Genomic DNA, 22,825 nt, shown 5'->3' with positions numbered 1-22,825 from the left:
AGTACTTAGGGGCTTTGGTCATGGCAAATCATTACTCAACTGTTTTCTGGGCTTGGACATTGGACTGGGCCTATTAGCAATTTTCAGTCCTCAATATGTGGCAATATGACCGCGTCAAGATGGGAAAGTGTGTGGATATTGCTGCTCAATTAATACTTCACAAATGCAATATTAATCCGAATGCAGTGTGGAGTCGTGGTTTAAACAATGGAACATTTTTGAGTTGACACAGTTCCCTTGAGGCTAACTTTTCCAATACTGTCCTGCGATCTTAATGATAGGTGTCGATAGAGGCACTCCCTATATTTACCATGCATAAATACTGAGATATAGCATCCTACCAATCAGTGCAAAGCTTATTTAAGAACTATTTCAGACGCCAAAGTAGCATCCAAAGTATTTCCAACACAAATGAATAGTCTTGCAAAGTCAATAAAATGTCTTTGAAAATTTTGATTGTTTGGAAACATTCAGTTTCAGTGCTCACAATTTCCACATTAACATCAGATGAAAAAACACGTGGTCCATTCACAGGAAAATCAGCAATTTTCACTTCTCTATCAAATTGCCTGACTTCCTGGGGCAGAACGACAAGAGGATGTCATTTACGTCGACCAGATTTTTTCAAAGGCATGAGGCATCATCATGCAGACTTGTCGAGCAATTGCTGGGAGTCACTGAGAATACATTAGTGACCAAAGTGAATTTATGTATAGTCAATGGAGGGAGGGAGGGTGGGATGGTAGGCAGTGCTCCAGTCACCCAAGAACAGCCTGTGTAACAGAGGGAGGAGAGGTTGGGGGAATGGGAGAGTGAGGGGTTAAATGCTTGTAAGTGTGCTTGGCATCATACACTGTCCGAGTGCTAGAGAGAACGCTCGGGAGAGAGATACTTGAAAAGGATGGAAAAGGGCGAGGCATCTGCATGACTGTTTGGACCAACGGATGTCACCTGCAACCATGCTGAGCCCCAAGATAAAACAGGTTTGGCGAGGTAAGATTTGGTTTTTCAGTACATAGCGTCACTTACTTTCATTGATAAATTAATCATTCTACCGTGACAAATTCAGAGACTGTTGACATGAGGGTGAAAGATGATGCAATGTCTCATCTCTCGATGACCTCCCACACTTATTTATAAAGAAATTATTCCTTTTGAGATAAAGTATGGCTACAGATGAATCACAGATTATTGTAGCTACTTCGAGGAGGTGATGCAGGATGAAATTGGGTGAACTGTTGGAGTTGCAACACCTGTAACCCCCCCCCCCACATAAACACACAGACAGGTAGTTAGTCCAATGTGAAACCCGCGCCAGTGGAAGAGAAACATGCTGCTTTCTTTTCTTTACGATGCCAAATAAGTGAAGTCACAGCTCAATCTCACAGATACGCTTTACTGCTATTGTTTCATGAGCGTTGCGATTACTGTATTATATAGTATAGTATATGCCTCATATGCAAAAATTCCTGTGATGTGGCCATTTTTCCTTTATGGTGATTATGTAATGAAAATGTCTTGTCAAGTACTTTTCTTGTGTGATTTCATCCTAAAACAGCACGTTCCAAGAGTATGGTCTTAGGAGATTTATCTGTGGTCTCCAGGCCTTGCTCCCCTCTTGAGCGGGAGAAAGTGCTGAAGGCAGGCTGGCTCAAGCGACAACGCATTATCATGAAAAACTGGCAACTACGGTGGTTTGTCCTCAAGGCTGACATTTTGTATTTCTACAAAGACCAGCATGAAACCAAGGAACAGGTAAGATGTGAGTGTTTGGTACCTGAGCCATTGTTTCCCTTTTTGAATCCCTATCTACACAATGTTTGTTTTGTTTTTTTTCTTCAAGCATCTTGCTTCTAAGTCAAGTCAATTGTAGTTTGGGTGTTTCAGTAGTCCTGACTCAGGAACTGGTGATAATTTGATTTGTAGATATCTAACAACTCTCTCTTAAAACTACCGGTACTTGTTCCCTGTTATGCAGGGACTTGTACATTAAAGTGTCGCAACTCACTAATTGATAACATAGCTCCGTGAAAATATGTTGATTGGCTCCTGAACATCACTAGTACAAGTTTTGTCATACAGGCATTCCTTCTCCCCATTTTTTGAAACAGGGTTGCATTAATCTCAAAGGCACCAAAGTTAATGAGCTGACCACCAATCAAGATGATCCAGGCCGCCACTTATTTGAAATTGTTCCAGGTGAGTTGGGGTACTCATAAAAACGTATGATAAAGTGGTGGCAATTATAATTGTCATTAATTTTGTTGTTGTTTTGCTGGTTCAGTGAGAGAAACATTGTCAGGTTTGAGTCTGAACACCTTCAAATCCCACCTCGAAATCCAACTGTTTAAAATTGCATTCACAGTTTAGTTTAATCAGCTCATATATTATTTTATTTATGGTTTTATTGTTCTGGTGTTTATTGTTCTTTTAATTGTAAATTGTAATTGTAAATTGTATTCTCATTTATATTTTCAGGTGGTGATGCAGAACGGGATCGCAACCATGAATCGTTCCTGCTGATGGCTAACTCTGAGAGTGACTTGGATGAATGGGTCAGAGCCATACACAGAGCAATATGGGCCCCACTTGGAGGAGGTGATATTTCAAGAAAATACATTGTCGATTGCATTCACAATTTATATCTTCACACAGTTATCTACACTCAGAGGTCATAAGCCTACACAATATTTCTTGTATTTTTTTTTTAAGAGATGCTCCACTTTTCAATTGTGTTTGAATATACTGAAAAAATATTCTCTAAAGGAGCCTTTAATGTGCTGCTATAGGCATCTTCGGCCAGCACTTAGAGGAGACTGTGCTGAATGAGGGACAGTGTGGTCCCCAAAGAAGGGTGCCAGCGCTGGTTGAGCAGTGCACGTGTTTCCTACGTGACCACGGTCTTCGAGAGGAAGGCCTTTTCAGGGCTTCAGGCCAGACCAATCATGTTAGACAACTACAAGATACTTTTGACCGTGGTGAGAGTATGTTGTTTGACAGGTGAGTCAACTGGACTAAACACAGCATCTGCCATAAACCTGTGTTGACTCACTACTCTCTGTGCCTTTCAGTAGCACTGACGTCCACGCAGTGGCGTCACTCCTGAAGCTTTATTTACGGGAGCTGCCTGAGCCCGTCATTCCTTTCACCAAGTATGCACAGTTTCTTTCTTGTGCATTGCTACTCAACAAGGACAAAGAAATTGTAAGTCAAGAAGTTGGTAGATAAATAAATAAATCAATGTTTCATTTGACTCACACAAAGTTCAGTGAGTGGTACATTGACTTACAATGTCCCCCGTGGTGTGAATTGAGCTGGGGTGGTGGATAAGCAGTTAGCTGCCCCTCATTTTTAAGGTTGGGGGTTCCAATCCAGCTTTGTTGTGTTTATTTCTTGGTTTAATTGACTGTTGTACCGTTTAGTACCTTGAATAAAAGTGTTGTTTTTCCATACCAATCGAATGTTCGCATTATTGTCGCTTATCTGAAACTCAGAATGTTCGACCAAAGCAACTGATCGAAGGATCACTCCAAAATGTCCTTCGGACTGAATGTGAGTGTGAATGGTCTCTGTGTTCCCTAAAATTGGCTGGCAACTGCCTACTGCCTGAAGACGGCTGGGATAGGCTCCCCTACCACCCTTGTGAGGATAAAGTGGATCAGAGAATGGATGGCTGAAAATTACCACTGTATGTATTAATAACACATCTTTTTTCTAAGGGTATCATAGCCCTTGGCAAGCAGGTGAAATCGCTTCCCAAGGTCAACTACAATCTTCTTGAATACATCTGTCGGTAAGTCATGGTTATATTGCGTGTGTCGCTGTCATTCATAATTCACTATTCCATGTGAGAAAAGTGTCATTCATCATCCCCACGCGCACATTGTCACATCAATTGTGGATGTACATTACACCACGTCTGCACTCAGCCCACACTCCTGTCACTCGCATGACTCAGCTTCTCGTCATGAGTCACAATTTCAGCCACATTGTTCAAAGTCAAATTTCAAAATGCCGCATGAATCTCTGGTTTCTTCCTGCGTGCTTAGGTTTCTAGATGAAGTCCGGTCTTATTCCGATGCCAATAAGATGAACGTCCAGAACCTCGCCACTGTATTCGGACCAAATGTACTTCGGCCCAGAGTGGAGGATCCCGTTACCATGATGGAGGGTTGGTGACAGTGCCACAACAGTAAAATCCAAACGTCCATGTCTATTCTCTCACGCTAATGACGCCTTTTTAACTGAATGTAGCAAGTTCTCAGGTACAACAACTGATGACTGTGCTGATAAGTGAAAACACCAGACTGTACCAGATGGAAAACGCTGATACTGTGAGCGAGAATTCTTTGCTGCATCAAACTAAGTCCATCCATAAAGGCAAAGTGGAATGGCTGAAACGAGACACCTCCGTATATCCAGCGGAATCTAACACTGGTGCCAAAATACCTCAAAAAACTCCTCCTTGTAACCCCTCCAAGGACAACGAGCTCACACCATCCATCACTACCTTTGAGCCCGTTCAAAGTGTTTTCGTGAAAGGTAATTCAGAGGTGAATGGAGTTGGTCACAAAGAAGAGGCCAGCGTTAGTCCCAATAAGCAGGCCAGAGTCATTTCTCCATGGAAGTGCTCTTTTAAGGACAGTTGTGTGGGGCCGAGGGGAAACATCGGGGGATCAGCAGGGGGTGTGTCAGCAACAGGTGCTAGTAACTGGTTGATGAATGGGCTGTCATCCCTCCGAGCACACAGGCGTACCACCTCATCTGGCGCAAAACTAAAAGACTCTTCTCCATCATTGAAGGATTCAACCCTCTCCCTGAAAGAGATTGCAGTGCGAGACGCCGAGAAGGACGACTCTTGCGGGCCATCCTCTCAGAGAGCCCTTCACCAGTCGCACAGGTTGTCTGCCTATGATAATGTCGCACCCTCCACACTAAGCTTACCAGCTAAAACGTCTTTTATCTGGACTGCTTTTGATATCTTGCTGGCTGAGCCGGAAGACAACCAAAAAACTGTGAGTGACAGTGCGTCACCTACAGATCACGAGCCGAGTACTGCTGAGGGTGATGTTCAAACAAACATAGTAGCAGAGTTAAAAGAAGAACTGAAGAGACAAAGAATGACCTTTGAATGCAGCGCTCGCAAGTAAGATGACCTTCATTTCCTGATCTTGATCTGCGATTGCCCATTATGGCTAAACAATTGTGCATATATTTCCTATTTCAGGTTAGAAGTGAACCGCCGTAAGCACCAGGCTCAAATAAACAAACTTGAGGAGGAGCTCGACCATGAGAGAAAGCGGTTTGACATGCTGGAAATCCGATTCAGGAACTCAGAGCGTGCACGTCAAGACGCAGAGAATCGCAACGTTCTACTGCAAAGGGAGATGGAAGACTTTTTTAAAACTCTTGAAGACATGACAGTAAACCCCAACTAGACCATTTATTATCATCTGGTTTGAGCCAATGTGTCAAAAAGCAGTTTATCAACGCTTATCAATTGCTATATAGAAGTCGGGCCTCAATTCTCATGGTGCAGAGGTTTGCAGAGACCAAATGTTTAGCATTGTTCGGAGACAAATTCATGGTTTACATAACAAAACCAGACAGGTGGTGCTATTACCTTTATGATTGTGTATGATTGACAGTTCTATCTGTGCCAAAGTGTGAAATCTGAACTTTTCCCCAGAATCTCACCAAAATGTTAGGAGTTCTTTCTTGCCCAATGTTCTGCGTGTTTTTTTTTGTCAAACTACTACTTTGAAATCTAATACTGTACCTGGATCCATCCTTATATTTACTGTGAAAAGTCATGATGGCTTTAGCGCTATGCCGTTTGCCTACTGTGACCAACAATATTAGGGGGCCAAAAACGTAGCACGTGTGGACTACAGTATTAAATTCTTCTTTTTTAAGTATTGTTTCATAACATATATAGTGTTTCCCTTTTGGGAAAGCACAAGGGCTGGACTGACAAAAAAAATTGGTCCTGGCATTTTGGCTTTGATTGACCTGTACGCACGTTAACTAGATTCTTTGACAACAACAACAAAAAAAAAATGCTTGCTACGGTGTGAAAATAATGGATATAATTGACACTGGGTGCAAAAACCAGATCCTTGTGCAATTGGTTTTCAGACAGGACTCCTTATCATCACTGGCTACCACATACCTCTACCACTCGTACAGATGGGTTCAGTTTACCATCTACAGTGTATATTGGAAATGGATCCATGGGCTGCTCCCTCTATAAATTGTGGGGGCCGGTCTTCTAGTGAAAAGAAAAAAATGGGAAAAAATAATTAACGAGCACCACATCGGTTCCAAAGGATGCCAGCACACCGAGCAACTGCCACATGGCCAGTCCAGCCCTGGAAAGCAGCATAAAAATAAGAATTCTGAACCATTAACTCATATCCCTCAATTTCTATGCCGCTTACCCTGACCAGGGTGACCGATGATGACCTTGAGCCTCAACCAGCTGACTTTGGGCGGTAGGAAGAGTACTGTATTTTCCGGAGTATAAGGCGCCGTATAAGTCATACGCAAAAGCCATGATTTTCTTCATAAGACTGTGCGCATTATACGCAGGTGTGCCTTATGTCAAATAATATCGAACCACAACAGGCTTCCCATTTTCCCCTGAAGAAGTAGTGTGTAACCCCAGCCTCTACTGTAGTGCCTTATGATGTGGTGTGCCTTATATTTGAACAACTTTTATATATTTATATACTGTATTTGGAAAACATTTTTCATTCATTGAAGGTGCGCCTTATAATCCGGTGCACCTTATATATGGAACATTTTTGAAAATACACCATCGATTGGGGGCGCGCCATATACTCTGGTGGACCTTATACACCGGAAAATACGGTACATGATGAACTGGTTGCCAACCAAGACCAAGTTACCCTCCACACCTATTGACATTTTTATGATCAATGAACCAATAATGCACATGTGTCAAAATCAAGGCCCGGGGGCCAAATCCGGCCCGCCACATTTTTTTAGGCCCACGAAAGCAAATGAAACTTGTGAAATTCCATGATTGCTAAAATCCTATCCAAAAATTCATATTTTGTATGTAAACCACAATAACAGTCATTATTCTTAACTTCAGATTTGAAAACAAGTCATTCATTAATTTGTTGTGCGCTTGATATGTAATATGTGGAGGGGATTAAACAGAGGAACTTTGACACCCTGGCAATAATGCATGTTTTTGGAATGTGAGAGATGGCTAGAAAAAAAAAAATCACGCACGCACGTGGAGAACCCGCTAATCCTACACATGAATGCCAGAACCCACATAACGCACAACCTTCAAACTGTGAGTTGTATGCGCATACCACTTTATCGCCAAAATGATAAAAAATGAACAAGGACACTTGTTCAAATTCAACTCTTTTATTGGCTTGAGTTGAAGGTGTGATTTTTTTCCTTTTTATCGTGTATTGTATGCCGACTGTGCCATACAATTGCCCATTTAAAAAGCAAACAACCGAAAAAAAAACCCTAGGTTGTTTATTTTGTCCGCAGCCCATCAGAAGACCGACTTACCATCCCAATAAAGCTGAGTGACTTTCCCCTTCCTGCATTTTATTCAATGTATTTAGAATACTTTGCATTTGAAGAGTTTCAGGGGAGGAAATCACTAAACAAAAGAGACATCCAAAAGAAGTCATTGAAGACATAGTGAGGAAAATGTAAGGCGACGCATCACAATCCTCCAAATCTATTTTGGGACAAAGCGAAGTTACTGCATGGAGTGCCCTAACATCATTATAAAGACGTAACACACTGGGCAAACTCGAGTCATCAAACACACAGAAAGGGAACAACTTAAGAGGGCCGAAAATGACTTGTTTGCTAACTCCCACACATACAGTACATCTACGGTATCATATACATCCCATCGACTACTCTAACCTACCTATTGTATTGCACAGAAAATAACACAATGAGATATAGGAAACAAAATTCATTAAAAACAGTACTTTTGAGCTACATGTACATTACATACAGCAAATGCATTTGCACTTGGAATAAATAAATAAATAATATATACAGAACAAAAGTCAATCTTTGTGTTATATGCATACTGTGGCATCAAAAACGTGTGCATGTCTGAGTGTGTGTGTGTGTGTGTGTGTCGTGTGTGTGTGTCTGTATATGTGCGTGTGTGCTTGCGAGGTAGAACGTAACTCTGCCACAGTGAGCACAAAAAAATATCAGTCAACTTAGTAAGGGCACTTAAATAATATATATTAAATACCAGACATCATTCCAAAAATGATTCAATTCATAACTATGCATTAATTTTGGAGCCAGTGAGTTGGCCTGTATTGATCGGAATTACATTCACCCTGTTCTTGAACTGAAAAATTTGAGATGAATATGCCAAAACATTAAATGTACAGCATGCAGCGGATGAACCGAAAATAAATGCAAGAAGAAAAAAAACTGTTGACAAATTAGGTTCTGTGATAAGATGACGGAAAACTCTCTGACGAGAAAAAGCAAGTAGGCATTCTTTACCCATAAAAAAGTACTTTACCAATAGTGGATTCATTCAAATATGTACCCCCCTCTACCACCTTTTCAAGAAAAAACAAAACAATAAAAAATGTTGTGTCAGCTTTTGACAAATATATAAAAAAATCAACAGTGCTTGCAGTGTGCGAGTCCACTGTGTTGCTGGAGCTAAAAACTGTCAATTCCAAAATTCCAACGCCGCCCTTTCATTACAAATCTAACATTCACTTCAAAACATACTCCTGATTCTTTGCAGCAAAAATACAACAATGATAATAATGATACAATTTAAAACCACAATCATTTACAGTAGTATCGGGCAATAACATCAAACTGTACACTGAAATCGAACCTCGACAAGCTAACATGAGAACTTCCATTGGCCTATAAAGCCTTCCATCTCAAACACTGTATAAGGTGCACTGATGAAAGTTTATGCTTGAGAAAAAAATGTGTGTGTGTGCGTGTGTGTGTGTGTGTACGTGTGTGTGTACACGTGTTTGTTATCTGCAACATGCGAGAGCACCAAGGGAGGTGTGGCTATCCAGGCTGCTGTCTGTTTCTGAGGTCACCGTGGGGTCGCTGCTAGGGTCGGTGGGCTCCGTGGACATGGATGACACATCGTTGGCTGATGAAGAGGAGGAGGATGAGGAGGAAGGTTGAGGAGGGCCATCAATCACTGCTGCACCTGTGCTGCGAAAAACACGTCAACGCATAGGTTTCGTTCAAGTATACAAGGTTCAAGGGATGACAGGAGTCCAGTCAGTCCAGTCAGTCAGTCCAGGTCCAAGTTATAAAGGGAAGTGCAGTACTGTACATGGCATGCCTTAACCAACAGTGAGGAATGCACCAGACATCCAATAAACGCAAAGAAGATGGTCACAACTCGTCAGTAAATCACAGTACTACTCACTGGCAGAGAATCAAGAAAATAGGCCTTGGGTGTGTGTCTACATGAGTTACTGCACCCCTTGTGTTCAAATATCAGCTGCTTCAAGGTTTATGACGACTAAAAATTGAATCAGCAACTGTGACTCGTCTTTACGACGAGTCTACTGTGAAAACTCATCTAAACAGAATTCATTCTTTTAAAATAAACACCACTTTCAAATAGACCAAATATATATATGCTGTCTTTTTAATACTATAACGATTCTTTTGAACATTCCTGCTAATCAAAATAGGCGTACCAAAAGTCCCTCAGTGTAACATTAAAGAGAAGATCCATCCATCCATTTTCCGAAACACATAATATGGGAAAATGACTCTTTAATGGCTGAATACTATTTGTTGACAGCAACAGCACAACCATACATCAGCACCCAGTCGTGCTGTGATGTCAAGCCAAAAGGTAAGCAGAGCTGCATTGAGTTTTGACAAGTGTTGACAAAAAGGATTAAGATAAGTCACACATACTTGATTGCGTTGCGGGGACAGAATGCCATATGTCACATATAGAAGCCTCCACTAGTGAAAAAAAGCTTTATGAGTACTGAAGCTTGACCCCGCCCCTTTTGAGCAAATAGTTGAGGGTACAGTTTGAAAGAAAAACAGGCACATTTGTGAATAGTGAAATGGAAATATGTTGAGGAAGGTTCACTGTAATCCAAATAAATGCCACGGCACCACAATTTAAAAAATAAAAAAAGAACTTTCACGACAGAGTCATTTTGACCTCAAGTTACAAAGACGACTCACCTAAAGGAGAGGGCTGCCCTCGGATCACTCCATTTTTTGACCACTCCTCCCACTCACTCACTTCCTTATAGATCAGCCCTACGTATGGCCAAGCAGACAGAAAGAAGTGGTTAGTACTTGATACCACCTGGACAACTGCCTCTCTTTCCGTCCAGCGCAGTGTGTTTTGGATTCTGCCCGCTCCAAAACAGCATCATGTTTCTAATTTGGACGGTGCGTTTGCTGCAGTGACCCTTCTAAAATGAGTGGGGGAGTCATTATCACCTGGTTGGGTTTAGGATGAGCTCATCTTTGGAAGCTTAGGAGAAAAGTCTCGGTTGCGCATGACTAGCCCCTCACAGGTGACATTGAAAGCCTTTAAGGGATTTCAAGTCTGTTTATGATATTCGGAAAAATGGACGACACAGAGACAAATGAGAGTTTAACCAACTAGTGATTATCAAATAGTAAACGTACGATAATTATTGAACCGAAACGTAAACTCGATGGCACATACAAGAGTGAGGCTGCTTAGCACAACATTAGCCATATGAGTGAAAAGAATCAGAATGCCTTTGAAAAAAAGGTGAACAGTTTCAACATAATGGATTGGTGGTGAGCATGTCTGTCTCGCAGTTCTAAGGTTCTGGGTTCAAATCTGATGTAAAATGTGAATATTCTACCTCTTGTGGGTACTCCAGTTTCCACCAAAATGTCAAGAACATCCATTTGAGGTTTATGAAAGGCCAAACTGTCCAATTAATTCATGGTTTTTGGTCCATTTAGGAACACATTTAGATTTCTTAATGTGAAAATGTGACACAAAACATTAATGATGATGAGAGTTTGAGCCTGGATTGAATTCCTTGACTTAAAATCATACAAATGGGAAAATTAATTTCAAAATCAAACAACCAGTACCATTGGATGGATACAGGTATCATTTGGAAGGTTCTACTTAAAATGCCTTGATACACACATTTCCGAAATGATGTTGAAAATGGTGAATTGTGTTTGACACCAATAGTTCTGTCTGAGTCTGATCGTGAAAAAGGTTACAGAAAAGAAATGATCGCACCTTTCCACTCCTCCACGGTGTGCTCCCTCTCATCCAGCTGTTTGTCAAGGACCTTGGGCGGTGGCTAAGGACAACAAAATGCCTCAGTAAGCATCCGCATTTTTAATCACGATGATAATAATAGTAATACAACGCATGTTTATTGTGCAGTGACACCTACTGCTTCTACTTCAGCTGGGTCGTACCAAACGTTGATGTAGGGGTGCTGAAGGGCCTCATCCACAGATATGCGCTTTGAGGCATCGATAACTAACATCTTGGATAAGAGGTCTCTCGCCTGACTTGCTGTGGGAAAAAAACAAATTGCGACTTTGTCGGGTTATTCAACACATGAAGTGACAACTTTGCTTTTATAAATTGGCTGATGATGTGATGTGCTGAAAACAGAAGACAGCACTACCTTTCAGTTTGTTGTGGTCCGAATCGGCGGGGAAAAGAACATCCGGGAAGAGTTTCTCAAATGTGTATCCGGCGTAGCGTGGCCTGTTCTCTACGTAGGTTCTTACTGACTGGTTTAGTTTCATGAGGAAGTCTTGAGATGGAGTCCCTAGCTGCTCGATGACTTTGTTCCACTGGTCAATGTCTGACATGTGCATATTAAGGTGGAAGGGCCACACAGTGACTCATTGTCCCACGCGCAGACACGCTTTTGTGACTATTGACCATTATTTGCTCCTTAAAGGACAACCGACATCTCCGGACAAGTTGTGTCCATAATTTGTAAAATGGCTTCAAATGACTTCGACTGAGCGTATTTTAATAAGATTCCACCGCATATAGCTATATTTTACGTTTTAAGACTCGCGCTGAATATCCAGGAAGTCTTATTTTTGAGTTGGTGACGAGTCCGTACGTGACGTCACTAAAGGACCGCCCTTGACCGTAAAAAAGACGCATTGTAGTGGTCCTTCCATCACGTCAATGTATTTTGCTGGACTTGTTTGGTCTGGTGACCTCGTGTTGCAAACATGTATGCATGTATCGATTGCAAACATGTATGCTTTCCTTTTCAGAACTATTTGAATCAGATTCATAACTGGATGTGTAACAAGAAAGCATATTCTCCGAATCTGAAGCCATTGTTTTGATTCACAAGCAATGCAAGACGTCTTGGGGTGACGTCACGAACTGGGGGCAGGACTTTCTGAAAATGGCCAATTCGCAGCTCAATTTTTTGCAGATTTTGGACACTTTAAGTCATTTTTATTGGGGTTTTGCATTTGACTAAAAATATCATACTGCGTGTTTTGGGTATTTTAGATGCTAAAAAACATTTTTCTGGTGTCAGTTAAAAAACAAAAAAGTGACGTCGGTTGTCCTTTAAATGTGTACCTTTTTAGAAATATAGTAAACAACACTGCCTTTATGCATTATTACAATGTCAAGTGAAATTGGAGAGGAAAACAAAATGGACTGTTATGGAGAAATGAGGCAGACTTGTTGCAACAAAAAAATTCTATGGATCCCATCCCTGCAATGTAAAAGTGGCAAGTGTGCATTATATTCTGCTGAAAGGCTAATCTGGGTCAAAACTGTCTCCTCATTATAGTATAATCTTTAATGCAGCACAGGGACCAGGAACCTGTATAGAGCGCGTCCTAAAGCTCTACACTTTAATTAATCTAAGACACTGTGCTGCTGTTTTGATCAACAATAGCCTTACAACTGGTGTTCATTTAGACTACAAAATAAAATAACGTGTTCCTGGTTAATGATGTCGAGTGAATAACTGTATTTATGAACGGTCCTAAAGGTACAAAAAACAAACAAACAAACAAACAAACAAACGTTCTTAGGCACCGTTTATTTGACTTAAGTGGATGATTCAGTCAGCGACTGATTGGTGCATTGCACAAATCCCTGATGTTTTGTGCCTCCAGGCTACTATCCATCTCGCAACAATTCTCCATAACATTTGTCCTTTCTTTGTTTTAAACTCGATTAGCACCACCATGATTGGACGTGAACTGCGATGCACCACTACAGTGAAGTTGTTTAACGTTCAAGTATACGGCAATGCAATTCCACAAGTACAGTGACACTCACAGAAAATAACATTGCTGTGGATGGCATGGGATTGAGAAGTTGCTGTGGCGAGTCGGAAGAATTTCAGATTTCTACACATTGAATGAGGTGATGACGCACTGGAGCACAAATGGAGGGGCAAGGATACGGTCAGTGCCGGGAAACAACACACTTCCCCTGATCATCTCCGCCACTATGCAGCCCACTGACCACACATCCACTTCGGGTGGACGTTCAGATGATACAGAGGTGGACATGCAAACAAAGGAGTGACATTAAATAAAAAACAAAAGAACACAATGTAAGGTAATGACAGTGATGATGTGGTGTGCAACAATGAAAATCAGGCAGTAAATGCAGGATGGATGAGACAACTGAAACAAACTACTATGCAGCAGAATGGTCTTTAAAAAAGCAAAAGGTAGGGGGGCGGGGAGGACAAGCAAATCCATTAAGTACAAAATGATTTGCCAAAGGAAGCAGAAAACCTGACTCTGCAAAAGTAAACATAATTCTCAAAACACAAAAACTGCTTGGCAAGAATAAATAACTTGGCAAACCGAACATGCATATCTTGCCTTGATTTGAGATATCCTGTTAGTTTTTGCAGTGGTTAGTAGAGATGCAAAATTAAACAATCTAGTTCAACTTTTGGCAAAGACTGACGAGGTGTGACGAGGCAAACTGGAAGCCGCAAGGATACAATCCCGTCCTGGGAAAAGGATTTTATGGCGAACCATTTCAGCCAGTATGCAGCCCACAGACCAAATGTCCACTAGTGGTTAACATAAGTAAAGAGGTAAGAGGAACACACCACAACAGATTAGGTTGATGCTTGTTAGTGAGAAAAAGGCAAAGGTTTCATTCTTCATTGATATTAAAAAAATATTAACTCATTCACTGCCATTCCTGAATTTATTGGGAATTGAAAATATGATGTGGAGCACCATTCCCGAATTTGCTCGGGTTTTGGTTCTTCTTACTGCCGATAAAGTGCTGGTCAGACATCTGGTAATGTTTTTCTCTCCCACGAGTGGGCAGCATTTGCCTTTTGTACAGCCGCCCCCATCTCAAGCTCAGATAACTCCACACCAATATGACCTAGGAATTAACTCTTGTTCTGATAAAAGAAGAGAGTCTGGGGTTTATTACGCTGCATCGAATGTTTATGAAGCCCTGAAACTCAATATTTTATGGGTTGAATGAAAAAGACTAAAGCCCTGGCACAGGAGTGGACACATTTTCGCACGTCTGGCAGTGAATGAGTTAAAAAGGGCTACGATACACCATGTTACGCAATTCATTTTTAAAGCCAGGAAAAAACGGACAGAGGAAAATGCTAGTCGACGTACCATTGGCTTGGTAGCCCATGCCCAAAATGACTTCGGGGGCTCTGTAGTAACGCGTCACTACGTAAGGCGTCATAAGAAGACCCGTGGCAGCTGTTCGAGCCAGGCCAAAGTCCAAAATCTTCAGTGTGCAGTCGGACTTCACCACAATATTGCTGGGCTTGAGATCCTAACAAAAGGCAGTCAATAAAGAGTAAATTTCACCAGAGGTGCATTGTGTAAAAAAAAAAAAAAAAACACCAGCAAATATTCCAATTTGGTGATGCCTCACTATCATTTTATCTGATTTGTGTGAAATGCTTCCTTCTATTTGTTTACTGAAAGGAATTTGACTTTGAGCAACAACCATGACCAAAAATATCAAGTGATGGTAGAAGCAACAATGAGCCTGTATCTCCACCTGTTGCCATTCATACAACAGCATTAGCTTTTCATTTCACCGGCTCAGATTTTACACATTGTACATTGTTGTTGACACAAGATCCTCCTTATTATGGCATATACTTTATGGAACATGTTTGTTTCATAAAGGTTGGTAAACGCTGCTATATACAATATGAATGTACTACAAATGTTGCACAACAAACGGTTTCCAATTTATGTTTTATACTCTTACAGAAACATTCTGATGCCTCGAGATGTGCCTTGTTGAAATGAAAAAGTAGTAATTAGTCCAAGGAAGTATGCAGGGCTGGTCTGGCCATCTGGCATTCAGGGCAAATGCTCAGTGGGCCGGCCGGCGTTTTACAGGCCAATATAAGCATTTGACAAACATTGTTATTTAATTTAGATTTGCTTCCGCTGGATTTTGTAATCGGATGCAGCGATGTTGCACCTTTGATGACTTTTTGTGGGTTATTTGTAATTGTTTTTTTCCATTTCCCTGATGCATTATGAAACATCGCCGCCAGATGACACAAGACGGCGTTTCATCAGTGCGCCTGGGCAGCACAAAGTACAAGGTTGTCAGCAGATCACTGCGAATTGCCATGCGTGGAGTGACAAGGCCTCAAGTTTGACAACACTCGTCACAGTTCTGATTGGCCAAATATTTACCCTGTGAATAATTCCGGCGGCGTGGAGGTGTTTGATACCGCACAGCATCTGATAAAGAAGATAAGACAGCCTCTCGTGGTCCAACTCCATCTGAATGACCTGACATAGGTTGGCATCCATCAGTTCCATTACCAAGTAGCTGAAAAGGAATCAATGGAGAGGGAAGAAGAAATTAAATTACTTGACTTGCTAAATTGGACATATGTTCCACCCAAATAATACAGTAAGAAATAAGGCACTTACACATCTTGAAATTCTTCTAATGATTTTTGGGGTGTAAAAACATTTAATAGGCCGATGATCTGCAGATGGAAAAATACATGAATTACAATTTTGAATTTGTGATAAACACACACGATGGGAACTCGAATTATCGCAACGTTCCTGATTTTGTAGCTCATTTCAAGGAGTGTTATTCGTTTTTCCAAAGTGGAGATGACCATTACTAACTAGCATAAGTTGCTTGCACATTATCTCATTCGCTGCCATTCCTGAATTTATTCAGAAATTGAAAAGTGTGACATGGAGCGCCATGCACGAATTTGTTCAGGTTTTGTATTTTCTTGGGGGGGGGGGGGGGGGTGGCTCGTCAAACCTCTGGCAATGCTTTTCTCCTCAACAAGGGGGCATTTGCCTTATGTCCATGTTAACACTTTGTTACAGCTTCAGCTGTTGTTAAAGCGCTCTATAAATCAATATGTATTGTATTTTGTACAGCTGCCACCATTTCAAGCTCAGATAACTCCCGACCCATATAACTTGGGAATTAACTATTTTCGTCTCATGAAAGAACAGAGTCTCAGGTTGCTTACGCTGAATTGAATATTTATGTAGTCCTAACATTCAATATTCAGTGGGTCCAGCAATTTGAGTAAAATTTGCAAAAACCATGGCACTGGAGTGGGAATATTTTTGCACATCATCTGGCAGTGAATGAGTTAATTATTCAACATGTGCAGGTTGGGAACATGCAAGTGCTTGTGCATCAGCTAGCATATCATCACTTTTTCCATACATACATTTTTGTGATTGACACATTTCATGAGAACGAGCTCTCTGAATGCCCTCTTGGCATGCGTCTGGTTCTGAAAGGGACGACTCAGCTTCTTGATGGCTACATTTCTCTCAAGGACTTGGTCATAAGCAGAGCTGAAGAATGACAAGAACACACAAACAACTCAAGTCACACCGATTATGATTCTGAAATTAAGACAATTTTCTAAATGATGATTTTGTAATACAGTATTTGAGAGTTGCGAGAATGTTCTTGAACGGATGGACGACATTCTGAATTTCGATTTTCGAGGCAGTGTTATGTTTAGTAGTATAAGTGCAAAGAGGCATTGTCCCAAAGCATGGATGTAAAGACTATTTGGACACTTTTATGCACTCTGGAACCTGATAACATGATAATCCTTTCAGTAACCGCTGTCCCTGAAAGGATTACGGCAAGTAGTTAAAACGCCAAAACAATCACTCACCACACGATTCCCTGCGCTCCTGATCCGATGGGTCTCAAGTTCTGGTACCGTTTTAATACAGTGAACGTCGAGTCTCCGACGTCGATGCTGTAGAACTCTTTCTCTTTCTTGTTTTTATTCATGGTGAACTCTTCAATCGCTGCTCTCTGCGCATCCAAAAATGTCCTCTGTGAGCAGAGAAGGCAAAAAAAACGAAAAAGAGGAGAGAAATGAGATTTTGTCACAAAGGACGCTGTTTTTAAGCACGGCTTGCAGAATTACAAATGGGAGACGAATGCAGCATTTATGCTTTGGCTGATCAGCAAACATGGGAAAATGCAAGTCTTGATCTCACCAGCAGTGACGGCCGAAGGGCAAAGTGCCATGAGGTCAACTCCATCATACCAAACATCACTTCCACAACCGAGCTCAGTGCTTCTTGTAAGCAGAAAATTCAACGAACTGCCAGTTCATATTTTATGTTTTTTATATTATTTTGTTATTATATTGTTTTGTCTTCAAGACGGCACTGCTAGAGCCTTTACAGCAGCTACGTTTTGCTCTGCTACTTTCTTCCTTTCATAACTTTTCTGCTGTAAATTTGAATGTCTCCTTTGAGATATACATGAAGGCTTTCTTATTCTTATTTTAAAACACCACTGGACACCTTCACAATCAGTTCAGCAGGTCTTGGAGCGTAAACATAAATGTCCATGAAACAGTTGCATTAACCAATCAGATTTCGAGTTGGCAACTCGAGGGCTGCTGGAAGGCGCTGGAAACGTCAGAGTTTTCGCAAACTATGATTGGCTAGCCACATGATTGGCTAGTCACTAGCCGCTTGTGATAAGAGTACACTGGCCATAGCGAGCACACTGTATCTGTAGCCAGCTGCATAAGCAAATATATTGTTGTGTCGATTTAATAGCAGTTTTGTCAACCCACAATGCCTGAAGGAGGAGAAGAAATTGATTGGTTTGCAGATATACTGTGACAGCCATTTTCAAGGTGGACTTTTAGAGAATAGATGGAAATCATTCAGAAATAATAATAATATATTCAATTTCAAGCGCCTTTCAAAACACCCAATGACACTTTACAATAAAAACAAAGCACACAACAATAAAACCATAAGTAAAATGATAAATAATAAAATAGCAGATTGAACTAGACATTGAAAGCAATTTTAAACAGATGGGTTTTGAGGTGGGACTTGAAAATAGGGAGGGAGTCAATATTACGGATGTTGGGTGGAAGTGAATTCCAGAGTTTGGGAGCAGAGCTCTGCATCCCATCGTGGTGAGACGGGCAATGTTGGACAGTTCCGAAGCTAAGCTAAAAATATGTATATATATATATAATTTTATGAGGTTATCATGAATCCACTCGTTCAAAGTAAAAATGTGAACAGTTTAATGACGGTATTTCTTAAGTTTCTTCAAGTCCCAAGTTATATCCTTGCTATCAGCAACCTCTAGTGGACGTGTAGTAAATCACACCACACTCACAGCTGTGGAGTGATTCGGACATAGCACTACTGAAGGTCTATGGTTGAAATGCACTGCACGCCACTGAAAAAAAGCCAAAGTACTTTCCAAACATGGAATACATTAAAATTTGAAGACTTTAAAGTACCCGCGGGGAGTCCTGTAATCTAAGAAAACCTCCCTTCCTACTTCCCGGTCCTTTACTCTCGCCAACAAGTAGCCCATATGAGGGAATATGATTGCCAGAGAAAAATGACTCAGCTCTCCGTCTGCTCACCCGACGTCACGAAGACGTCGGCAGCATCCGCCTCGCTCAGTTCATGAAAATAGACATGCTTGCGTAACCCAAGACAGCAATTACATAGCATTGCAGCACCTTGATTGAAGAGGAGCCTTTGCTGCTTTTGCTACTACTACTACTGAGGTCATTATAGTCGTTTGGAATAACGGCAATCCATCACAATGACTGAAAGTCGGGTCATTGTTGGGAGACAGTGGCAATAGCCTATCGTAACCTCTACGCTACTGTGTTCGTATTGCACATAAAACTCAATGTTACCTCTCGTTCTATCATCTGCATTTTACTTAGTAGTTTAGCAACCAAGTGGTCTGGACATCATCTATGGCTTTGCAATAAATTAAACGCATAGGCCTGGACTGCTTCCTGGAATGCACTTCCTGCTACATGCATCTGCCTGCAAACATCAGATTGATGACCTCCTGCTTATAGGGTAAATTCTACATCAGCCAGAGGAGGTTTTGACACACACGCTAAGATATGTCAAACCCAAGAAGGTTTTGGTCACTTTTTGATCTCAAAATGATAACATTTTCTAAATCACACTTATGTGGCAGCAGTGTACGATTTATATAAACAGTGAAAGCAACAGATCCCAATAGGTTGCTGTTTGCATTGTTCGTGAGTTATGTAATAGTGTGAATGTGATTGTCACACGTACATGACAATTCATTCTTAAAGCATTTCAGTTAGTGTACCGTTATTGTAAACCCATACAGAATCAAATGTGTAATATATTGACCCAGTTGTGTAACTAAATTATGTAACCACTTATTAGAAACTGCTAACAATACAGGATAATCTACCCACAGATGCATTTTTTGAACAGTGGGGTTTTGGGTGAGTGAGCTAGAGATAGGATAAACCCTGGACCCCAGGTCCGAGATCCTGGTGGCCACGCTGGACCTCAATAGCAAATTGGAAATGAAAAATATAAAGCTAACCGAAAGTGCTGTTTTTACCTATTAATCCAAAGTATGACCACAATAAGAAATACATAGTAAAATGGACAAATATCTTCTTGATAGTGTCAAGGCAGAAATATATTTGTTTTGGATCTCATTACAGTAGTTGATGCAGTTATAGTTTGTATTGCAACAAGTGCATATCAAGTTGTACATGTGAATGATCATAATGTACGGTACAGCAGATATTTAACGGAAGCACTGAATATCCATTCCGTTGCACCATTTTGTCACCAACCAAAGCTCATCAAACAAAAAAAGATCATTCTACCACATGTTTCTAAATTATTTTATTAAAAAATAGGTGCTGAAATGGACATATTTCTTCACTTTAAACAGATTGTAAAATCATTTTAGGTCCACAACCCCCCACTCAACCTCCCAAACACACACACGCAATTTAAATCTAAACAAATTAAAAATTAGGGAACAATTGGGGACATGTAGCATGATGAAATGAAGGTATAGTGCATTCAATGGTTTCATAGTCATGACGGCCCTTGAGATAGAATAAGACAGAGTCGCATCGAAAATTAGTTTGACGCCACTGCAGTGCACAATGTGTCCCAAAAGTCCGGTACACATCCACATTACGACTTTGTTGTGTTATTGCTAATAGTTCACGTCAACCTTGGTGGTATAGACGTTAGAAATCACACGGAGCGTGTTATTCCAGTTGAAATGTTCAACATTGAAATTGTGCATTACTACCTGTGTTTTAAGGGCACCCCGTGATAATGGCAGGTCACAAGACAAATGCATAAGAAAATAGTCAGAAGTGACTTTCCGTGATTCAAAAAGCAAGAAACCACACACGTTTCATCCATCATCGTTAAAATGCATAAGGTGAATAGCTTCATCTTCATCACTCGAATTAACAAGGGGAGCGACCTGCATTGCGAGTTAACCTTGGCCACATGACCCCTCTACCCCCAACCCTCCGGCATATCCTCGCAGCAGGCTGCAGGCAAACCGCAGCGGGACAACAGGAGCCATGCATGAGCACACACCATAACAGAACGCAGGCAGAGGGAATTACTCCATTGTCGCCATTTAATGGGCGTTTCTTTATGTGCTCGAATGTTGCGTTCGAGAATATACGCCAACAAAAGCAATATGACCAGAATAAACTAAAGAGAATAAGCGAGGATCGACCTGTCTGTACGGGTGAAATGACACTCGACCATCCCCCCACTACCAAACAATAAGCACGTCCGGGGAAGGAGCAGGAGCCGGAGAGGGTGGGTTTCCGATCTTCATCTTACCTCGCTCGTGTAAGCCCTAAAGTGGATCCCAGCGGTGCGACGTGCCGCTCGAACTTTCCGGAGTCGTGGACGCTGCGTTTGTGGCGCACTGATCGATTCCACTGGGCACCTTAAAAACACATGACCTCACCCGATCCACTTGCCTACGTTTCCATACGCCTGCTGCTACTGACAGGCCGGGGAGCAGTGGGGAAGCGCACTGCGCATGCGTTAAACCACGTCACAGTTCTACAGAGACACACCCACCTCCATCAGGTCTTCCTTCCGCTCTATCCATCCATCATGCATCTATTCATCCCAAAAATAGCGTTGCAAACTAAATACCACACAGATCCATATTAGCGTCTTATAATATCTTGCTAGATCTGGTAGTCTGTAGTATCTAATGGGTTTAAATATAAGAATTATGTCTGAGAAAGAGCTCTTTAACAATGGTAATAATGCTTACTTATGTCAGGGAATGTAAAAACATTTTGTCGTGGGGAATTGCATTATTTTCTTTGCCGTGCCAAACAAAAATCTTTTGGGGATACATGATGATTACTACTCATGCACATAGAGTGCCAGTGTTGCAAAATAGTCACCGTACTGCTGACCATTCGCATGCTCAAATACAACAGACACATTCAAGCCCCCCCCCCCCCCCCCACACACACACACACAGCCACACGTTCTTTGGTGCAAGGTCAACGCTACATGCAATACATTTGAAATATCGACACTGTTCATTTTGACCTTCTCTTCCGCATTTGATTGCATGGCGATGAAATGTGTTCTCCATTATCTTTGTGACTGATTTTTTTCGCGTATATAATAGTTTTCCAGGTTAAGCACTTTGTTACAGCTTCAGCTGCTGTTAAAGCGCCATGTAAATATGTATTGTATTGCATTGTATTGCATTGTTTATCAGGTTCAAACATTACAAACAAAGCTCAATATTCTGGATGCACCCGCACTGCATCTAATATGATGTAATTTGATGGAGTTGTGTCAAAAATTCTGAAGATAATATGCTTGAGTTTAGTACAAAATAATTTGCACAATCAACATGACAGACCTTGGTCTTGCCCTCGAGCCTTGAGATGGACACGTGCATTCTTTTAACACTTGTAGTTTTAGTTTGCTGTAATGAAGAATGCAGCCTCATCTCTGATATTTTGGCTCTATAAAATTCACACATAACCACATAATTAAATGTTACCTATTTCAAAAGCCAATCAGCATTTTAAATGTCGATTTTTCTTCTCGGTTTTGCATGTATGTAACGCGACAGGGTGGTCCGATCTCCTCCCCGGTACTCGCTGCGCATGATGCCCCTGGAGGGCCTGCAGAGAGTCGCACCGTAGCGCCATCTGGACGTCCCGGTGCAGACTCCCGCAGTAGGAGCCGTCTTGTCTTACCCCTTGTTCCAAGAGAGTCCGCAGTGTGATGAGCATCGTCTTCAGGTACCGCGACGCGCACCTCCCGCCGGCTGATCTTGTGCACCGCGAGCCCGTCAGTCGGATTAGTTACATCGGCGTGACTGATCTTTCCCTTCCCTCAATTGGTGCTTCTGACTTGTCGCCGTCAAGCCGCAACGGTTAATCCAATTATGTCTTTTGCGTCGAGGTGCTAATAATAGAGCAATTTA

At 41.4% G+C, this 22,825-nt stretch overlaps 2 protein-coding genes across 5 annotated transcripts; one reads left to right on the top strand and one right to left on the bottom strand.

The window, feature by feature from the left end:
- Nucleotides 1-763: 763 nt before the first annotated feature.
- arhgap22a (Rho GTPase activating protein 22a) lies at nucleotides 764-7,236 on the top strand. Of its 3 annotated transcripts, none has more exons than XM_089012170.1 (10): nucleotides 764-993; nucleotides 1,605-1,755; nucleotides 2,112-2,199; nucleotides 2,479-2,598; nucleotides 2,790-3,000; nucleotides 3,072-3,204; nucleotides 3,720-3,793; nucleotides 4,050-4,171; nucleotides 4,255-5,146; nucleotides 5,228-7,236. In XM_089012170.1, the coding sequence occupies exons 2-10, from the start codon at nucleotides 1,672-1,674 to the stop codon at nucleotides 5,436-5,438; spliced, it is 1,935 nt and encodes a 644-aa protein (XP_088868296.1). In that variant the 5' UTR covers nucleotides 764-993; nucleotides 1,605-1,671; the 3' UTR covers nucleotides 5,439-7,236. The 3 variants fall into 3 exon arrangements, with proteins under 3 accessions (XP_088868296.1, XP_088868295.1, XP_088868294.1); XM_089012169.1 differs by having other exon boundaries at nucleotides 765-993; nucleotides 1,559-1,755; nucleotides 3,075-3,204; XM_089012168.1 differs by having other exon boundaries at nucleotides 765-993; nucleotides 1,559-1,755.
- Nucleotides 7,237-7,387: 151 nt separating this feature from the next.
- On the bottom strand, nucleotides 7,388-22,802 carry mapk8a (mitogen-activated protein kinase 8a). Of its 2 annotated transcripts, none has more exons than XM_089012172.1 (12): nucleotides 22,596-22,802; nucleotides 17,202-17,368; nucleotides 16,740-16,869; nucleotides 15,964-16,022; nucleotides 15,721-15,859; nucleotides 14,668-14,833; nucleotides 14,019-14,090; nucleotides 11,691-11,873; nucleotides 11,451-11,575; nucleotides 11,291-11,354; nucleotides 10,234-10,311; nucleotides 7,388-9,223 (listed from the first exon to the last, which is right to left on the bottom strand). In XM_089012172.1, exons 1-12 carry the CDS (start codon nucleotides 22,629-22,631, stop codon nucleotides 9,039-9,041), a joined length of 1,404 nt encoding a protein of 467 aa, XP_088868298.1. In that variant the 5' UTR covers nucleotides 22,632-22,802; the 3' UTR covers nucleotides 7,388-9,038. The 2 variants fall into 2 exon arrangements, with proteins under 2 accessions (XP_088868298.1, XP_088868297.1); XM_089012171.1 differs by lacking the exon at nucleotides 14,019-14,090 and adding an exon at nucleotides 13,464-13,535.
- Nucleotides 22,803-22,825: the final 23 nt, after the last annotated feature.

The sequence above is a fragment of the Hippocampus bargibanti genome, linkage group LG13, assembly GCF_051943395.1.
Source record: "Hippocampus bargibanti isolate YZ-2025 linkage group LG13, ASM5194339v1, whole genome shotgun sequence".
Taxonomy (NCBI): Eukaryota; Metazoa; Chordata; class Actinopteri; order Syngnathiformes; family Syngnathidae; genus Hippocampus; species Hippocampus bargibanti.
Note: the sequence above shows the minus strand (reverse complement) of the source record. Positions and strands in the feature narration are given on the sequence as shown.